Below are 21,669 nucleotides of genomic sequence, written 5' to 3'. Positions count from 1 at the left end.
CATGGTTCAAAGGAACCCCGTCCCATTCAAGTTCAGTGGCCACCTCTCTTGCCTCCAGTGATCTGCACGTGTACATTCCTCAGCTCAGAAGACCTCCCTGTCTTACTCTCCAGCCTTGTTCAATATGATAATTGTCACTCTTCTTTCAAAACTTTGTCTCAGTGACCACATACCTGAGAAGGTACACCCTACCTTGACTTATGTGTCTCTTCTCTCTGCTTCCACAGCGTCCTGAATTTACCTTCACCATAGCCCTCATCGTAGCGTATTGATGTAATTACTCTTGGTTGGCTCCCTCACTACTTACTATTTGTTGAGTGCTTATTATTAGCCAGACATAGCACTAAGCACTTGATGTGCTCATTAACTTCTTAATTAGCCCCGTGAAGTAAGTGGTGTTATTGTCATTGTTTCATAGGTGGGGAAACTGAGATACAGAGCAGTTAAGTACATTTTCTAGCCTGGAGTCAAAGACTGTCCAAATCCAAAGACAAACTTCTTAACCTCTAGGAGACGGGGGACCACATATCAATATTAAGTTGCACTCAAAACTAAATGGATAAATGAAATTCTAGTTTAGTATTTTTCATTTACTAGCCGTGTCACTTGGAAAATGACACACATTTTGGAGTTTCAATTTCTCTACTTATAAAATGGGGATGACAGTAAGTATCTCATGAAGTTCTTTCGAGGATTAAATGAAAAAGAGTTAAAGACTTAGTTTGGTTGGGAGCCCCAGAGGAGCCTCCCCACCCTACAATTTATGGCTACAACTGTTTAGCAGGAATGCTTAGCTATGAGGGGTGGGAACAGAGGTGTATCTGGACAGGTGCTGGGATGGGGAGACGTCTTCCCAGTGGGTGGAGTAGCAGAAGTTAAGTGATGGATAATGGGTCTCAGCAGGACACAAAGGAAGTAGAAATACGAAAAGGACTCATATATTTAGTGCTAGAGACAACTGGTGTTTACTGTTGCCTGGCCCATCTCTCCTTAAGGCATATGGAAGAATTCTAGTCTCATCAAGGTCATGTCATGTAAGTGGAAGTCACATGAGTTATTTCCAAGTGAAGTATTTAAGATCCAGGTTACTACTTCCATACTTACTTCTCCCCTGCTATGGGGTCCTTTGAGGCCATTTATATTCTAGATGGCATAACGACAAAGAAGCCTTTGTGGCACTGAACTACTGAGATTTAGGTATTAATTTGTTGTTGCAGCAAAGCCTAGCTTATCCTGACTAATCCAGCAGAACGAAAGATGAAGTCCCTTGCTTTCTCCTCTGGCATCCGGTCTGCCTACAATGTGGCTTTTCTACTGGAGGATTCATGATCCTTCTCTCTTCACAGCTTCCAGAGCTTGCTCATATGTATCTATGACAGCCATTAACAAAAACATTGGGACCACGCAAAGAAGAAGGAGGTCTGAATACTGAGTGCCTCAGACTTGCTCTCTGGTTTTCTTCCCTTCTAAAGCAATGAAGGTTGAATGCAAAGAGATGCTGATAGGCTAAAGATGGCCCTGGATCAGAAAACCTTGAAGACAAATTAATTTCTTCATTTATGAGCTTCGGTACATTGTGGAAGTAAAGCTGAGGGCTCCTTGAGGGACCCCACCTTCTGCTCCAGATCCCAGGACTTAGCTTGGATACTGCTGAAGACAGGCCAAAGACCCATCATCACACCCTAAAGGTTCTATTATCAGCTGTTACTGGAAGAGAGGGATGGGAAGGGGTTAACAAATAGGAGACAGAGGACCCTGACAGCGGCTCATAGAATCTCACCCAGTCTGTGGTACTGACAAGATTCAAAATGGCGCCATGGAAATGCCATGAGCTTTGGAGTTAGATCTGAGTGACAGTTCTGAGGGACCTTAAGCTCTTTATTTAACCCATCTGAGCTTACACTGCTTCATTTCTTAAGTAAGGGTAATAATGGTGACCACTATTTATTTAGTGCATAATAAATGCCAGGCTTTACTGCTATCATTGTACTGGAGACTCATGTGAACACACAGCCCTATGACTTGCACACAGTAGGTGGTTAATTGTTGCTAACACTCCCGACACTACATTGAGACCCCATCAGAGAAAGCTCCAGTGGAGCTTTATGCTTTGTATTTCTATCCCTTGGCTCCCGCCTACCCACGTTTTCTCCCTTTCCTTGACTCCTGATTTTAAAAGGCCTACTATTCCCTTCATAAGATGCAATGACTTTGGGATATCAGATCTGAGCTAAAGTCAACTTGGGTGTCTCAGGTTTTAAGTAGATACTCCTCATTTCTAGTTTAGAGGGATGAAATAGGACTCCCCAGGGATATGCTTGAAGGACAAGTATTGGTCTTGGCTTTTGTTTTCTGGACTCTGTTGTACCAGCTTTGTCTTCCTGAGTGGGGTGTGGAGAAGGTATGCACGTCTGTGTGTCACAGGGTGGTGGCCAGAGCAAATCTAGAGAGTAGGGAGTAGGGCGAGGACAGAGAAGACTAGACAGATGTTCCAGCTGTTGTAGCAAGAAAAATGTTAAAGGGTTGGGATATTTAAAGGTCTTCTTTAGGTTCTTTTACAGTATACTCATGATATAATCCTCTTATTCCATCTTATCACATAACCTTCAAGGAAATCCACATTATTCCATTGGCATTTTAGGGTCTAGAAGATGCTGGGTGAGAGCAAAGAGGCCCAAGGGACAAAGAGACCTTGTTACACTAAAGTAATTCTGAGAACCCCAAGCATGGAAAATTCATCTCATGGGGCTTGGCTAGAGAGGAGTACCACTTCCCTGCCCTAACGTCAAAACACACACCTGGGCTTTCTCCTCTGAAAGTCTGGTAGGACTTCTAAGGACTGAACAATAACCAAGAGTTTTCCAACAGACTCACTCACTATAGCCTAGCCTCTCACAAGTGATCCTTCATTATAGCCCCTACTTCCAGCTGCCATAGCTAGATTTGAGCACCCTGTGATTCTGGATCCCTCCTGAAATTGCTGGGCAGATGATGAGAAGGGGAAAAGTGCCACAGTCAAAGGTTAGCAAGTGCATGAGCAAAACCTTATACTCAAGCAATGCAAATATATTATTGCTGTGTAGGAGCTCATCTAAACACAATGGCCTGTAGATGAAGAGGATAAATGCTGAGAGCCAAGGCCAGTGTCATTCCTGTCCCCTCTCAGTTTCTGCACTTTGAATCTAGCCTGAGTCCATTTGATAAATGCCTGGTTTGTACAACTGCATGAGAAGCGACTACGGTCCAGGCTTTGGCTTTCTTCCTTGGGGAAGAGCAGAGAGAAGATGTGTGCTTAGTAGACCTGGGTCTCCAGGTCTCATATAAGACAAGACCCAGAAGAAGGAAGAAAGGACGTGCAAGCTGTATCATCTATGATGTTCTTGACCTTTTATGTGCATTATCCCAAATTATCAGGGGAAAGAACTAATGATCATAGGCCTAAAAGCGATGGGATGGACTCCTAGAGGTCGTGACTTGTTCAAGGTTAAACAGCTAAATTTTGGATGTGGGATTTGAAACCAGGTGTCTCTGATTTCCCATTATTCCAGGTAATCTCTCGAGGAAGCTTTATACAAGACAGAACCTTCCATATAGAAGTAGATCAATGGAAGCAGGGAGGGCGGGCAGCGGGCATTTCCTATCTGATAGCAGACAACTCCTACATCTTGCTTGGCTTCTCACATAACCTGCGGCAGGTTATTCTTGTAACTAAAAAAGCCAGGGACACATAGGGACACATCACTCCCCTTCTGGGCCCCAGTCTTAGCATCTGTGAAATGAGGGCATCTCACTGGAGAATGGTTATTTATTGTCCCTGCAGGGGTGAGAATCCATTAGGAAGAGAGGAGAGAAAACGCTGGATGAAATCTACCTCAGGCTTAGCCATTATAAAAAGAAGCCACAGGGTTTCCCTGGCAGCGCAGTGGTTGGGAGTCTGCCTGCCGATGCAGGGGACATGGGTTCGAGCCCTGGTCTGGGAGGATCCCACACGCTGCGGAGCGGCTGGGCCCGTGAGCCACAACTACTGAGCCTGCGCAGCTGGAGCCTGTGCTCCGCAACAAGAGAGGCCACGATAGTGAGAGGCCCGTGCACTGCGATGAAGAGTGGCCCCTGCTTGCCGCAACTAGAGAAAGCCCTCGCGCAGAAACGAAGACCCGACACAGCCAAAAATAAACATACAAATAAATAAATTAATTAAAAAAAAAAAAAAAGAAGCCACATTTACAAAAGACTATTACCCACCCTCTTGTTACCCAGGACAGTGGTTTTGGTCCATCAATACCACCAGGCAGCACGGGACTATGGGTGACACTGGCCCCTTATCTCATGCTTCATTATTCTGGAGTTCAGCTTTCAGCACCTACTCTGAGGGGGTTGTTTTAATGGGATCCTTAGAGACTGTTTACTAGATTAAAACTGACTTTCTTCTGCAAAGCAATTCTGCAAATGGCTTTATGGGTTTCCGGATTTATTTTGTCTCAATGACTGGGCTCAGTTTGCAAATCAAATCAAAGCTGATTTTTCCAACTGCCACTTGGGCACACCCAGCGGGAGTCTGCAGAGCCAGCTGTGTTCCCTTGCCGGCTGGCACCAAAGATGGGAGTGAGGCTGCCTGCGGGCGGCCAGAGAGGTTCCAATGGGAAGACAGTGGACAAGCAAGGACCTGATTGCCCCCAACTGGGGTGGGGGGAACAAGTCCGAGGAGGCAAATTTTATTTTCTGGAAGGAGAAAAGGCAGATTTATGTGGCCCCAAAGACTGAATGGCAGAACTAATAGGGAGCCAATTTGGACCCCTGATGTTGAGGTTTCCTTCAACTGAAGTGTCCAATGGTGGGATGACCTCCCTGGGGGAGTAGTGAGGTCCCTGTCACAACAGGCAATTAAGCGGAGCCTGGCTGGTCTTTTTGTTAGTGGGGATTGTAGATCATGTAGCTAATCCCTGCCTCTACCACTTTTATTCCTACCTTCCAAGAGGACATTAAAAAAAATTTTTTTTAATTTTATTTATTTCTTTTGGCCGTGTTGGGTCTTTGTTGCGGTGCGCAGGCTTCTCACTGCAGTGGCTTCTCTTGTTGCAGAGTACAGGCACATGGGCTTCAGTAGTTGCAACACGTGGGCTTAGTAGTTGCCACACGCGGGCCCTAGAGCGTGCAGGCTTCAGTAGTTGTGGTGCACGGGCTTAGTTGCTCCGTAGCACGTGGGATCTTCCCAGACAAGGGCTCGAACCCGTGTCCCCTGCATTGGCAGGCGGATTCTTAACCACTGCACCACAAGGGAAGTCCTCAAGAGAACATTTTGACAAGTAGCTTGTATTTGAAAAAATGAGGTCATGGAAGACCTCATCCATCCATCCATCCAGCCAGCCATTTAGCCATTGATCCATACATTAATTGATTGATTAATTGAGTGATCAGTCCATTCATTTATCTATTTGTTCATTCAACATATATTACTGAGCACTAATGTTCGTTAGGATCTGACACAACATGGCTCAAAATAGGCACGATCCTTTCACTTACTTCACTTAGAATCTCGCTGGGAGACAGACAATCAATATGTAAGCCAACAAAAATATATATATTTGTAAGTCATGATGAATGCTATGAAAAAAAGTACAGGGTATAATGAGAGTGGAAAACGTTGGGGATACACATTAGACTGGAGGTTAGGATGGTCTTTCTGAGGAGGAGGGATTGAAGCTGCAATCTGAAAGATGTACATCTGTTAAGCTAGATAATTTCAGGCAGAGGGGGCAGGATGAGGAAAGGTCTTACTGCAGCAAAAACAGAAATAAAGTTTTCCCTCTCCTGAGAACAAGGAAAGTAAAGGGAACAGTGAACAGGCTAGAGAAGAAACATAACATGGCCTGAAAGAGTTAATCACTCCTAGTTTTTAACTGTTACTAATCTGTAGTGTCTGTAACTAGATTTGTACATCACAAAGCTAACCTATTACTCTTTAACACTATGTGAATTACATCCTGCGCTCCCTTGTAGCAAATCACCCTTTGTAGCATTTGCATTTCAGAAAAAAGGTTGCAAGCCGATAACCCAGAGACAAGCTGACTCAATTACCTGGCTGCCTGATGCCAGCTGTGACTGTTTTGAAATAATGCAGGAAGAAGAATGCAAGACCTTCACTACTTTGATCCTTATCATATACCCTGGACTGCGAGTCCCACGTATAAAATCTTCTCCGTTTGGGGGTGGGAGGACACACACAGTTCTTGAGGCGCTACCTGCTGTGTCTTCCCTTCTGCCTGGCAGAACAATAAAGCCATCTCCCTCTTCCTCCAAAATCTCTGTCTCCGTATTTCTGTTTGGCATCGGTGCACAGGGAAGCCGATATTTCGGCAACAGTCCTGAGGCTGGAAGGAGCTTGAAAGAGCAGTGTGCTGGAGTGCAGTGAATAAGAGGATAGAAGCCTGGATGAAGCTGGAGGGTAGGAAAGGGCCAGATCATGCAGCCAAGTCTGGTGGAGGCAGGGCCTGTGGGCGGGAGGAAGCAGCAAAGTGAACGAGTACATGGAAGGAGGTGGGGAAGAATTAGGTAGGAGAATGCGTAGGCAGGAGGGCTTGGATGGAACTGCACACAGCTTCTGGAAGGGGAACGGACCAATCTGGTTCCAGAACTGAGCCTCTGTGTTCAGTTCCATTTCACCCATGGCCTGCTCTGGCCCAGCCAGAAGGGTATGAATTGAGATACTGGGTACCTCTTTCAGCCACTGCAACCCTGGGCATCCTCCACAGGCAGGATGATCCGCTCGCCTGGGAAGAGTTGTCTCTCACTTAAATTTCAGCACCTTGGAAGTTTAGGTCTCCCACCCCAAGTTTTCACAAGCTCCGTTTTCCCAGGCATGTTCTGCTCGTCTCTTCAACCTGGTTCCTACAACGAGCCCGTCCCCCGTCTTCCAAATAGAGAGTGAACAGTATTGAATGGGTCTAAGTCCACCTCCCTCTTACTTGCCCTTTCTCACAGTTGCTGTTTTAACTACAAGAACAAAACCTAACTTTTGAATGGATCTTTTTTTCTCCCTCACTGCCCTCCCTTCAAAGTCTGAATCAGAGTTCTCTGTTTCCAAACCAAAACTTAATGTCTATTTACCCATTGGCTGTAGTTTTCTCTATATAGCTCTGAGCAGACTCCCGGAGCTAAAGTCTGCCAAGCAAAGGGCTTCTGAAATGTTCTTTTAGATCTTGAACTTGAGGCAATTCCACTAGCTTTTTGCCATCCTCAACCTGAAGATGTTACATGCTCCATATAATAAGAGCCCTGTGGTCCACGCTGTTGGTGCCACACCCAGATCCCCTTTACAGATTGGTGTGACATCCTCCAGCTCCTGCGTGTGTGGGGGGCTAAGGACTCACCCCTGTGACTCTGTCCAGAGACTTGTGCAAGGCTCAGAGGTGCCACTTCCTCTGGAGCTACCTGAGACATCTCCTGAGGGGAAGGAGAAGGGGAAGGGAAGGGAAAATTCCAAGGGCTGATGGGTATGGGGGAGGAGTCCTGGTTTCTTGCCTCAAAGCTGAACAACTTTGGAGAACTTTACACTCTACCCCGGGATCTTGCCTAGACTTAACTTTATCTGAGAAGAGATTCTTACTCAGCCTTTTCCCTCTTGCACTTACAGGTTTCTTCCAAGAGCTCTCCCTCAGTACATCCCACGCACCCAAATCCCTGCCTCGGGCTCTGCTTCTCGGGAATCTGTCTTAAAATGCTACCATTCTTCTTTATCTGCTCACTGACAAATTTCTCTTCCCCACTACAGCTGAACTCATGTTCTGATTCCTCTGAAACTCCAGTCAGCGTTAACAGCCAAGCCCTGGCTGGGGAACAAGGTACATATCAATGAAAATCCATATCAATGAAAAAGACTGCCTTCCAGCATTCTGAGAGGAGCCTGTCCTAATCCCAGAACTAACCCTTCCACTAGCTAATAGCAAACTTCCACCCCACAGTCCTTTAGCAGCGCCTTCAGCAGGAGGTTCTGCCCCGGCTCCATAAATAAATACTGCCCCCTGGTGGTGTGTGAATCCACCGGCCAGATGCTCTCTAAACACAGGGGACTTGGCTCTTCCCGTGGAGTCTGGGCCAAGGGTGTAGCTCCTCTCACAGCGTGAGGTCCTGAGTCCACTGGCTTCTCAAATGCCACCCTTCGACTCAATTCCCAGTGTTCGTTGAGAAGGGGTGGTGATGGGAAGAGGGGGCACGAAGTCTCTCACGCTGCACCCATCCCAGGGGAGGGAGCCCCAGGGGGTGTCCCAGGAACACACACTCATTAGTGCCTAGGGCTTTAGCTCTGCTGCCATCACACCTTACTCAGTACCTCTCACTTCTCTTTAGAGGCACTGATCACAATCGTAACTCCACCACTGTCTGTTGCCATCCTTCACTTAACGTCTGTTTCTGCCCTAGACTGTGAGCTTCCTGAGGACCAGAAGCACGCCTGCTGGTTCGTCACAAAATCCCTAGTTCCTTACAAGGTACCTGGCTCACACGTGCTCAGTGAGTGAGCTGACCACACGGGAGAAATAATGGTCATCGATCATGATTTTTTAAAATTTCCAGGACAATTTGCAGTAAATAAAACCACGTTTATGTTTATGATGTCATTTGATCCTCATAACAAACTAGTGGGTCGAGGTCTCGGTGTGCTGGAGCTGGCTTGCATCTGCTCGCTACAGAAGAAATGTCGCTAAACATTCAGGACTTTCTTGTAAGCCAGTTGTTAAACCACTGGTAACTTGATATTGGATTTGTGGGTATCTTTACACCCTGCAAATGGACAAAGACAACAAATAAGGGCTTTTCTTTTACAAAGAGCAGGTTTATCAGCAAACCACTGGCAGGAGGTATGTTCAAAAATCGTTGTGTGAATGGGTAGATGGGGATCACTTTAAATACGGTGCTGCTGAGGTTTGAGAAGATGGAGTGAGACCCCCAGAGTCTCCGAGCCTTGCTGCAGTGAAATGCTGACTTCAAATGCATTTCCTACTTCAGCAGGCATTTTTCGAGGGTCAGCTGTGTGCCAGGACCTTCCCGCCATGGCACAACGTGACTGGGAAATTAGTGGTTAGGCCCGAGCAGTTGCTCATCAGAACTCCTCTCAAACAGTGGTGCTGGTGCCCGTCCCAGCAGGCCTGGCCCTGCCCAGCACCTGATGCTCCACCATCATGTGGGGTCTGGGAAGGGTCCTGCTACCACGGACCCAGCATCTGGTGTGTACGGGTGGCCCACTGTGTGTACCCCCTGCCCTGGGCTCCTTCCACAGAACACGCAGCTCCTCTGCATGAGGCAGCCTCGCTCAGCTTCCGAAAGGAACAGGAACCACATCTGGACCTCAGCCCACCTCCGGGGCCCCCTCTGGCAGGGCCCGTTCTGGCTCCTTGCACATCCCTAAAAGCTATCGGGATCACGCTGTGAATGGTAAAGAGTCAGAGGTTTCAATGGGAACCACCGGACACTGCCCCTAACTGCATGGGGCCGGTTATGGATTGAACTGTGTTCCCCCCAAATTCTTGTTAATGTCCTAACCTTAGACTGTGACCTTATCTGCTAATAGGGTCCTTGTAGAGGTAATTAGTTAAGTTAGGATGAGGTCATACTGGAGTAAGGTGGGCCCCCAATCCAATACGATCAGTGTCCTTATAAAAAGGGAGAATTTGGACAGACACACACAGAGGAAGATGTGAAGAAGGCAGAGATCGGGGTGATAGTTCTACAAGCTAGGGAATGCCAAAGATGGCCAGAAAAGCACCAGAAGCTGGAGGAAAGGAGTGTAACAGACTCTCCCTCACAGCCCACAAAGGAGCCAACCCTGCTGACACCTTGATCTTGGACTTCTAGCCTCCAGAAATGTAAGACAATACATTCTGTTGTTTAAGCCACTTAGTCTGTGGGACTCTGCAGTCGCCGAAAACTAACCCAGGTCCCTTGCTTTGCAAACCTCAAAACTGGGCAGCACTTAATTAGAGCTTGGGTGACTAACAGCGACCTTACAGACAGACAAGGGCTAGAGCTGCATGCCAGAACCAAGGACTGTATTTAATAGAAGATGCCCTGGGCATCCGGTCAGGTCAGAACGACCTTGAACAGCTCCAGCCTGTTCCATTCTGAGTGGCAGCCCTCCAGTTCCCCGGGACCCACACAGCTGACCACAGATGCTGTCTGGAGTCACCAGGGTCAGGGACAGGACATCAGCAAGTTGCTTCATCGTCACAGCACTGGCCTCAAGCCTGCCCGTGTGACCATACTCCAGGGGCTGGCCGGCCGCTGGCAGACCCGTGCAGGAGGTGCCACGATGACGGAGAGGTAGAGGAGCCCGGAGGGAGACAGATGGCCCATGGAATCTGCCGCTGGGACTTCACATACCCCCACTGCCTGCAGGATTCCCACCATCGTATTTTCTCTCTTAATAAAAACAGTATTTTCAGCAAACCCATAAAAAGGGAAATTTGATTCACACCATCAGGAAAGGGATGGGTCAAATATTCCTGGACTTAGATCCTTGATATCAAGTCCTCATGGGCAGTGCGTGAATTAGTTGACCCTGGATGCCAAACACAGCTTTCCCTGACCTGTGGCTGACGGGCATTCTGCATTATCCAGCCCTCTGCCCCACTGCCAAGTGCTGCTAGAGCCTGCTTCTCCTGGCTGGAGTGACGGCCCTCACTGGAAAACAAGGGTGTGGAAGCTTGGAATCCACCACTTACTCCCGACTCCTCTGAGCCCTGCCTGGGCATGGCCAGCTGGGCATTCATACTCATTAATGCATTCCTATCCTTTCCCACGCCACACCTGGCGTGTGTACACAACACACTCCACTAAAGCAAGATTGTAACCTAAACATCAGACAAGAAGAGAAATCCTTATGCTAAGAAGAGGTAGAGAGCTCTTCTGTGCCAGTTCTTTAAAGGCCACTGTAATTCTGCAGATCAGCAATGCAACTCTGGAGAAGTGTGGCATGGTGGGCTCTATATCTATCAGGACAGTAAGTCCTGACATCGCCAGCAACATATACTTTAAAATATTCTCTCTCGAAGTCCCCACGTATACCTTTGCCTGTCCGATCATATGTTCCGAATTCCCAGTTCAGAAAATACGATCCAACAAACTCCCCTTTAGGAGGGCTTACGTCCCAGAGGGTGTCCTTAGAATCCCACACATCCTGCAGGGGAGATCACTGGCATCAATTCCTCCCTCGTCTAGGGGTCAAGAGCTAGTGGGAGCCGTGGAGCACCGTCACGGGGAAGGTTTCTCTGTGTGTCTCCTGCCCCCTCCTGGGGGATGCTGCAGACATCCAGCTGTCCAGCTTGAGACCAGAGCTTTAGTGCGAGCCATCTGAGGAGGTTCTTCTTTCTAGATTATCTGTTTTCTTCAGTGGAGAAGTCTGCCAAGGCCCATAATTTGTGTCACTTTTGTTTGCAGGCCATCAATTCTCCTTGCCTCACAAGGAGTATTTTATCTCCTTCTGTCTGGTAGCCTGGGTTCTCGAGAGAGAACACGTTAGGGACATGTCGACCTCTCATGACGGATGTGAAACCAGAGTGAGTTCTTATCACAGGGAGCCCTTAGTGCTCCTGTCTTCTTCCTCCTGCATCTTCCCTTTTCTGCCTACAAATTGATGTGATTTTCTTCAAAGTTATAAAAGTGATAGGTCTCACTGCATATTTTGCCAAATGACCATAAAATATTCTTCTCTCTCCCCCCCGCCCCGTCCCTTGTCTCTTCCCCTCCCTGACATGTGTGCATTTTCCTCTGTATGTGTGTGCCTGCGTGTATATCCTCACATATGTGTATACGTACTTGAGTCATTGTCTCTGTCTACAGTTTATATCTATGACTATATGTTTACTTATATTTACACTTATCATCGCTGTGGAAGCAATCTAGGAACCTGTATATGCTGTCCATAAATGCAGGGAACAGAGTGCAATTGCCTAATTTTGGTGTGTTTATACAGGGAGGATAGCTGTTTAAAGGATCAATTCTATAACAGAAAGATAAACCTGATTTCTAACCATTCAACCTTGTCATAGGTTAAATGATATACAAACCATTCATTGATTTTGTTTTTAAAGAGTAATAAACAGAAACATGTACCAACGGAAAGAGTCAGGCAATTCAATTACAATTAGGGAAACAAAAAGTGATGAGCCTGAACAATGCTGCCTTAGTTTTGGGGATTAGTGTTGAAAATGCCAACTACATAACGATGCAGTGTTTGTTTTCTCATTACCGAAGGCACTAACACTAATCACCTCATTTTTGAAAGTCACGCGCCAGTTGAATAAAGCACAAAACCAGAAGATAGGTCTAATTGACACGCAAAAAAAATACCCAAACACAGACCCAAATACAATGAAAATCTATAGCAGAAGGCTATTTGAGTAAATTTATATTTACCACTCCACTGATTAATGTACCAGTTCGTCCAGCCATCCAGCCATCCACTGACTAAACAAATATGTTTTGAGCTCTTCCTGTGCTTTAGGCACTGTGTTATTAATATATACCATAAGTATATATTAATAGCTAGATGCAAATGACTCCAATGAAAATAACAATTCTTTCTTGTTATTTTTAGCCATTGTTGCCTAAAATTTCCCTGTGTGGCTACAGGGAGAAGTACTTAAATGGCTGAAGACAGACAGGGCATGCCGACATACCTTTCGTAGCCAGACGAACACAGTTGATTTTGGTCTCCTGTGAAAAACAAAAGTGAGACTTCAGTTAATTTGTCGTGGGTTTGGTGTTTTAATCCATATAAAATATACATATACATATTTGCATATATAGGCATGCATATGTATTTTAAATTATAATTTAAAATGTGTTCCTTCCATTTTTTCCACCATTGGAATCACCTTTTAATTCTATGTCATTTCTTTTCATGCTAGGTACGTACTTCGTTACTTTCACTTCCTGGCTCCCATCACCTTATAAGCTTCTTCCCCAGACAGAACCAATGCATAAATACTGCCCAGCACAGAACAACTTTAACCATAACACTAAGTGACCCACACACTGTGGCATGTGTGTGCTTCACTCTGTTGCATGGGTTAGTAGATGGTATCAAGGGCATCCTTGCGGAGCTCAGTTAAAAGTATACAACGCACCTATATGCAAACACGGAGACAGACGCTTAGGAATAGCCCAGTCAATATGAACGTATAAGAAACAAACTGCAAAATTCATGTTCAAAAAGTTACTTTGGGGCTTCCCTGGTGGCGCAGTGGTTGAGAGTCTGCCTGCCGATGCAGGGGACACGGGTTCGTGCCCCGGTCCGGGAAGATCCCACATGCCTTGGAGAGGCTGGGCCCGTGAGCCATGGCCGCTGGGCCTGCGCGTCCGGAGCCTGTGCTCCGCAACGGGAGAGGCCACAACAGTGAGAGGCCCGCGTACCGCAAAAAAAAAAAAAAAAAAAAAAAAAGTTACTTTGGCCGAGAGATCTCTGGTAGACATCTTACAGTTTTCATAGATAATGTTGTGTGGGTGTGTCTGCGTGGCAATAGAATCTTTGCTTGGTGAGCTATCTTGTTGCTGTTGGCTACTCCCCAAGTGAACAGGTTCCATAAATTTATGATGTTGCTGGGCATGCAGTTGAGATAAAGAAGAGTGTGCTTAGCAAGAGAATCATTTTAGCCTGCGTTATTGGGACCATATCCTAGGAGGTCGTGGAACCAGTTGAACATTCCAGTTGACTAAGTTATACCCCCAGTAAGAGTCTGAATATTGTATAGCAAAGGAAAATAAAAAGCAAAGAATGCTTTTCTCTTTCTGACTTACTTCACTCTGTATGACAGACTCTAGGTCCATCCACCTCACTACAAATTACTCAGTTTCCTTTCTTTTTATGGCTGAGTAATATTCCATTGTATATATGTGCCACATATTCTTTATCCATTCATCTGTTGATGGACACTTAGGTTGCTTCCATGTCCTGGCTATTGTAAATAGAACTGCAAAACAAATACCGTATGCTAACACATATATATGGAATCTAAGAAAAAACAAAAGGTCATGAAGAACCCAGGGGCAAGACGGGAATAAAGACACAGACCTACTAGAGAATGGACTTGAGGATATGGGGAGGGGGAAGGGTAAGCTGGGACAAAGTGAGAGAGTGGCATGGACATATATACACTACGAAACGTAAAATAGATAGCTAGTGGGAAGCAGCGGCATAGCACAGGGAGATCAGCTCGGTGCTTTGTGACCACCTAGAGGGGTGGGATAGGGAGGGTGGGAGGGAGGGAGACGCAAGGGGGAGGAGACATGGGGCCACATGTGTATGTATAGCTGATTCACTTTGTTATAAAGCAGAAACTAACACACCATTGTAAAGCAATTACACTCCCATAAAGACGTAAAAAAAAAAAAAAGCAAAGAATGCAAGTGTGTGAGGCTCAGGAATCCAATGCCTATCTTGCTAACGCTCACACGTAAGGAACCACCGCATCCTGAAGACACTGAGCTAGTCAGGATTACGCAGAAGTAATAAAACCCATGAAATTCAGGGGCTAAGAACAGCAAAGGTTTATTTTCCACTCAAGCTACATGTCCAATGTAGGCGTATGGCTGGGTCTGAGGGCGAGGTCATGGTGGTGGTTAGGAGATACTCTAATCATTGTAGTCACTCCAAGACCAAGGCTTGGAGTGCTTCAGTGTTCACTGAGGCAGGAGAAAAGCATGGTGAAGAGTTAAGCACTGGCAACTATCAGAAATAACACTTTTACTTTGACTCAGGTTTCATCAGCTAGAGCCACTCCCAGGGCCATGCCTGACTTAGTGAGGTAGGAAGTGGAGTCGTCCAGGCACCAAGAGAGAAGCAACGATAATGTCTACAGCAGAGTCTATTTTATCCATGCACACCTCCAAATGCTAGGAATTGTCGCTCCTATTAAACCCAAGTATGACTCCCCAATGGTCTTGATTCTGTTCTGCAGACGACAAAGTCTGCCTTTGCTTGTGTAGGAAAGACGTCTTGATATTGAAAGACAGTTCTCAGGTTCATTAACCTTCTTCTTCTTCAGCAATTCCTCATACGATAAGAATTCGAGTGCTTTGAACTAATGCCCATCACGCTCCTTCTGGGTCATTTTCTCTCCACAAAGGTGAAGGCTAATGTGTCTTGTGAGGGAAAGTTCACTTTAAAATGTGTCACATTAAAGGGAATATTGGGTAGCCACAGCGGTTTATTCTACTGCCCTTCTTCCTCATTGAGTTGTTCGTAGAACTTTCTAATTCTCCTTAGAATCATCTTCCCTTCCACAGTTGCGTGCCTGAACGTGAGCCATTTCCCAATACCACCTCCTCCACCCGAATCTATTAAACTATTTTCTATCATCTAGAGCACACATCTGATTATGTTTAACTATCCTTGGCTCTCACCAACACGACACTGACATAATCTGCTTTCTCCCAAATTCCTGACATCTTTAATTCCATAACCAATTTGTCTTTGTTGGTTAGAATCAAGTACAGAATAACAAAGTCCTGAGTCACTCTCTTGGCCTTCTGGGTGACTGAATTGTTAGCAAGCAAGTCAGGAACATGCTTGAAATTCTGCATTTGATCATTTGGGAAGTCTGGCCTGTGGGCATTAACTCAAAGTTCCTAACTGGTTCCGTAAAAAGGAAATGAGTACTTTCCTTGTGCCAAGATTATGTAAGCCTTTGGGAAAAGGAAAAGCATTTGGTGTATTTTCAGTTCCATCTCCACAGTACAATACAATTTCATGTCCCCATTATTTTAACCTGACTCACATTCCATTTCCCACTCTAGACTTGCAAATCTGCACACAAGAATATATCACTTTGGGATAGAATATAGTGCCCTAACTGTTGTGCTTCTGCTGAGACCTGCTTCTACTCAAGGATCTGCCAGTGCTGTGCGATACTGAGCAACTCATTGCCCCTCTCTGTGGCTCAATTTTCCCACCAATCAAATGACAGAGAAAGGGATGGAGAAGGCCACTTTGGTAGAGTAGGCGGGGTATTCTAAGGTTGCTTATAGTTATGAGTAGGAAGAATAAAATGTTCAGACTTTCATTTTCCAAAATGTAGAGGCTGTGGTATAGAGAATAGACTTCCGGTGCAAGAGAAACTAGTTGGTGGGGAGAGTGTGGTGTTAGAGATGATGGTAGTGGCTTGGACCAGGAGGGAGAGCCTGGCTACAGAGATCCTGTTCCGCCCCAAACCTTTGCAAAGCGTGTATTGTCTCTGCTTGATCCCAGAGTCCTCCCACCACCTCACCCTGCCCCATGCTTCTGGTATTAATGGTAACCCACTGGGTCCTGAGTCTAGTCTCTTTGCAGCCCAATTTCCTGTGTTGCTCTTCCATTGCCCTGATCTCTAAGCTGTTGTTTGGCCTCGGTGTGGCTCATCCACTTAGCATGTCAGTCCCTGAAAGCATCACTAAGAAAAAAAAAAAAAGAGGAAGTTTCTCTTTTCTTAAGGTACCTACTTCGAACATTTTATTTTTCATTCTTGTAGCAAGGCTATGCGATGAATATCACAGTGCTCCCTTTTTTTCTCTAATGAAACAAGATTACATAAAATTTCCTAAGGTTACACAGATAATAAGCCACACAAAGTAACCTTGAAGTAAATGGCCTTCTTTGCTGAGGTGCCTGTTGGCAAATATGTTTTTGCCACTGAGGTAAGATGCCCTGCTTGGCTTGCTGACAGGCACAGTGGTGTGGAGCACAGCCATATTCTGAAAAACAGGCCAAGCAATTTGTATGAAGGAATTCTATTTTGACTTGAAACAGGACCCTGAGCCATCGGAAAGCCAGGGATGGAAAAGGGAAGCAGAGAGGCTCTGGAAACTGAGCAGCCCAGAACCATTACAACTAGGTCACCTGGCAGGCTCATCCTTTGGAAAAAAAATGAGTGAGGAATGCCTTTTAAGGCATGAAAGGGCCAGAGGACCCTCTGAGATGTAACTCCCTAATAAGCAGGCATGCTGTAATCTGCAGATCTTCAGTCACCAACAAAAGGCAAAGCAAAGCTGCAGGACGCAGGAGAGCTGGCTCCTGGTGGCGTACTCTTCTAACGGGATACATGTTCGTCACCAACCCTATCAGATCTTCCTGGAAGGCACTAGGCTCTGCTTCAGGCAATAGCCAGGGCCCTGAGCCCGACGCTAAGGGACGAAACTCCCAATAACCTGCAAGCCCGTTCAGAAAACTCCCGATGAAACTCAAGCTCTGAAAATATTTTGTGTTCTCTCTCTAGGTGCAGACTTGATTGTCTTACCTCACCAGCTCTCTGGAACTCACCTCAATCAGATTGCTCTCATCAGGTCAACAAAGACTTTCAGATGGTCAACTCTAAAGGTCACTGCTCCAACCCCATCTTCCTTAATTTCTCATCAATATTAGTTGCAATGGACACTTTCTCTTTGACTCTTTTTCTCCTCTTGCCTTTTAGGTCACTCTACTCTCTAGGTTTTTCTCCTACCTCACTGTCTGTTCCTAATCCTCTTTTTTAAATTTAAATTTTATTTCATTTGGCTAGACATTTATCATCTGCTTGACCTCCAAACACTGGAGTGGTCTCATTTTATATCCTCTTTCATCTGTATCCCAATTTTCTCACTAAGAGATTACATTTAGTTACAAGGCTTTAAGTACTGAACCCTTGTAATGCTCAAATTTCTATTTCTAACAATGGTATTCCAGAGATCCAGGCTCATATATCCATATACTCATAACAAATCTACAAACCTCCAGAAGATAACTCTGTTACTCTCTTCACTTGTACTCCAGGCCTTATACACACACCAGTTTTCCTCATTTCAGGAAATGTTACCATTATCTACTCGGTTGACTAAGTAAAAAACCTAGGAGTAATCCTTGAATTCTTCTAGTTCCATAATTTCCCACAACCAATCCACAGTCAATTCCTGCTGGCTCTTAGTAGTTGAAGAAAATGATAACCATCTAAAATCAAATCTCCCCACATATCCTTCAAAAAAACAACACAGGAAAACAAGAAAAAAATAAAGCTATACAAAACTCACAACCTCAACATCATTAAAATACATAGAGGGGCTTCCCTGGTGGCGCAGTGGTTAAGAAGCCACCTGCCAATGCAGGGGACACAGGTTCCAGCCCGGGTCTGGGAAGATCCCACATGCCGTGGAGCAACAAAGCCCGTGCACCACAACTACTGAGACTGTGCTCTAGAGCTTGCAAGCCACAACTACTGAGCCAGTGTGCCACAACTACTGAAGCCTGCACGCCTAGAGCCTGTACTCCACAACAAGAGAAGCCACCACAGTGAGAAGCCCGTGCCCCACAACGAAGAGTAGCCCCTGCTCACCCCAACTAGAGAAAGCCCGCATGCTGCAATGAAGACCCAATGCAAACCAAAAAAAAAAAAAAAAGAATAAATAAAATAAATAAATTTAAAATATATATATAGAACCCTCAAAACTTCATAGTCCCTGTTAGTAGAAGAACAAGCACTGCAGTTGAATGAACTATTTCTAAGGATCTCAACACAAGGCTTTGTGGACAGCCAGGGCTGTACGGAAAAACAACATGAAAGAGGAAAAAGGTAAGGTAGTAGAGGCTGTAAGATTTTATAAAACGATCTTCAGAAAGACCAAGTTCCTATTTATGAAAATTCTGAAAGAGAATCCTGCTAGAATAAAGAAACGACTATGTGAAAACCTGAAAGCACACATAATTCAAGGTGGTAATCTTCCATAGGTATCACTTATGGGGGAAAATAGGGTAAAAAGAAGGGAGAAGTGTCCTTGGGAGATTGGATGATGAAAGGGAAAGAGGCAAAAGGGGGAATTTTAAGATTCTGTACATTAAAATAGAAGAGCAACAGTGACAAGTCAGAGAGCATATAAGCACCCATCCCCCATGATACAAAAAATTCAGTCATACATTAAAACAAACATACTTCACTACCTTACCAGAATAGTGTGTTTCTGAACCTCAAATCTACAAAATGAATAAATGGAAGGAGCCAAATAAAGCTGCTATACGAAGAGAACAGAAAATAAAAATCAAAACATCCCAACTGATAGAAATATAAACCCCCTCCAAAAAATCTACAAACCAGAAAAGAATCTGTAACACAATAATACTCCAAACTGAATTAAATTTCCTCGAACAACTCTGAATTAGAAATGCAAAGATTAATAACCGAAACATAAAAGAACTAGGAAAAAAGAGTTGATTGAACTCAGAGGCAAAAATGAAAAACAAACAAACAAAAAAGAAAACAAAACCAAACGTGATCAGAAATGAAGATTAAATTATTAAATTACAAGGTGTCCAAAGGAAATTTTTTTTTAATTAAAAAAATGTTTTTTGGCTTTGTTGGGTCTTCGTTGCTGCATGTGGGCTTTCTCTAGTTGTGGTGAGCAGGGGCTACTCTTCATTGAGGTGTGTGGGCTTCTCATTGCAGTGGCTTCTTTTGTTGTGGAGCACAGGATCTAGGCATGCGGGCTTCAGTAGTTGTGGCACACAGGCTCAGTAGTTGTGGCTCGCAGGCTCTAGAGTGCAGGCTCAGCAGTTGTGGCACACGGGCTTTGTTGCTCCATGGCATGTGGGATCTTCCTGGACCAGGGCTTGAACCCGCGTCCCCTGAATTGGCAGGTGGATTCTTAACTACTGCGCCACCAGGGAAGTCCCCAAAGGAAATTTTTAATAAGGGGCATTGAAGAAAGAGAAAGACAGCCAAGGGAATGAAAATGAGATAGAGAAAAATGTAACAAGAGTCAGTGAAAAAGTGGCTTAAAGAGAAGACAAAGAAGATCCAAAATATGTCTACTTGAAATCCCTGAGAAGATTAAGTAATTAAATAAGCAAAGATTAAGTAATTAAATAAGCAAAGATTAAGTAATTAAATAAGCAAAGATTTATAACAATAATCTGAGGAAAATGTCTGGTATTAAGAGATGACCTGAGCCTACATATTGAAAGGACTCAAAGACCTGAAAGATCAATTTCAAGATCCTAGCAAAGCTGTTTAACTTTTAAAAAAAAAAAAAGTCTCAAGGACTCCTGGCAAAAAGAATCAAACAATTTACAAGAGCAAGAGAATTAGGCTGCCATGAGGTGTCTCCAAAGCAACATACAAGGCTGAGAAATATGGAGCAGCATTTTCAAGAACTCAAAGAAAGAAATTATGAACCAAGGATTTTACAGCTAGCCAGGTATCTTTCAATTATCAAAGCTATAGAAAAATAACTTGCAACATTCAATCACTCAGCGATTCCTGTACTCATGAGTCTTTCTTGAGAAATATGCCAGAGGATAAACTTCATTCAACAAAGAGATGACTGAAGAAATTCTGGCAAAAGGATTGATGGGAAGCGTTTAATATATTTAATTGTAAATCTAAAACTAAAACAAGGTAGGGACATGGTTGAAAGCAGAATATATAAATGTTTCATTTTCTTGTAAAAATAATGCAAGTAAAAATGAGAAAGAGAAGAAATAGGGAAAGAGGAGAGCAGAGTTAAGTTCACTCTGATTGTTGTACAGGTAACAGATGAAAGTCAGTGGATACCGTCAAAAACTGACAAAGCAATGATGTCTGCAAGATGGCAGAATAAATTTTCACACTCATCATCCCCCAGAAACATAATTTTGACACCCATGGATGAGAGTGCCTTTGTGGGAACTTGAAAGTCCAGAAGAGAGGTCCCAGCACCCCACTGGAGCAAAAACTCTGATAATAGAAGCACTGAGGAGGGTAAAAAGAACAGTTTCACTTTACATGTGTCATCTGTCCCCCAAAGTGGCACAGCTCAGTGCCAAGAGAGACCCCATGGGGGAAAGGAGAACATCATGAGTGACCCACCTCCCCAGCTATGTAAGATGCTGCTCAAGAGGCCCATTTCTTTTTTGTCCCAACCAGAAAACAGAGGGGATCAGCATGGCTGAATGGTCTGGAGGCAGCTAGGACCAGGGAGAAGAAAATGTGGTAGATATAGAAGATGGACTATTATCCTAAACAGAAGGAGAACCTGTCATTTGCAACAACATGGATGAACCTGGAGGACATTAGGGTAAGTGAAATAAGCCAGACACAGAAGGACAAGTAATGGATGATTTCACTTACATGTGGAATCTGATAAAGTCGAACTTATAAAATCAGAGAGTAGTGGATGCAGCAGCTAAAGTATAGAGGAAATGGGGAGATGTTGATCCAAGAGTTACATAGGATGAGTAAGTTCTGGAGATTTGTATATTACTGTTTTTCAAACTTGAAATTTGCTAAAAGAGTAGATCTTAAGTGTTCTTACCACACACAATGGTAACTGTGAGAGGTGAGGAATGTGTTAATTAGCTTCATTATGGTGACCATTTCACAGTGGAAGGAAGGGGGAAGGTACAAATTAGGGGTATGGGATTACCAGATACAAACTATTATGTATAAAGTAGATAAGCAACAAGAATATATTGTACAGTAGAGGGAATTACAGCCATTATCTTGTAATAAGTTATAATGGTGTATAATCTTCAAAAATACTCAATCACTGTGCTGTACACCTGAAACTAATATAATATTATAAATCAACTGTACTTCACAAAGAACCCCAAACAAACAAATCAACCAAAAACCCCATCACGTGGTACACCTTAAATATATACAGTTTGTATTTGTTAATTACACCTCAAAAATGCTGGAAAAC

The 21,669-nt window shown here is 44.5% G+C and overlaps 1 protein-coding gene across 1 annotated transcript in view; it reads right to left on the bottom strand.

Moving 5' to 3' along the window:
* PTPRT (protein tyrosine phosphatase receptor type T) overlaps nucleotides 1–21,669 on the bottom strand; it is a 1,078,581-nt gene that overhangs the window by 198,185 nt on the left and 858,727 nt on the right. The window contains 1 exon segment of the mRNA XM_079943946.1: nucleotides 12,669–12,705. Within this exon segment, the coding sequence (XP_079800072.1) occupies nucleotides 12,669–12,705 (37 nt within the window).

This window comes from Stenella coeruleoalba (genome assembly GCF_951394435.1).
Source record: "Stenella coeruleoalba genome assembly, chromosome: 15".
Lineage (NCBI taxonomy): Eukaryota > Metazoa > Chordata > Mammalia > Artiodactyla > Delphinidae > Stenella > Stenella coeruleoalba.
Note: the sequence above shows the minus strand (reverse complement) of the source record. Positions and strands in the feature narration are given on the sequence as shown.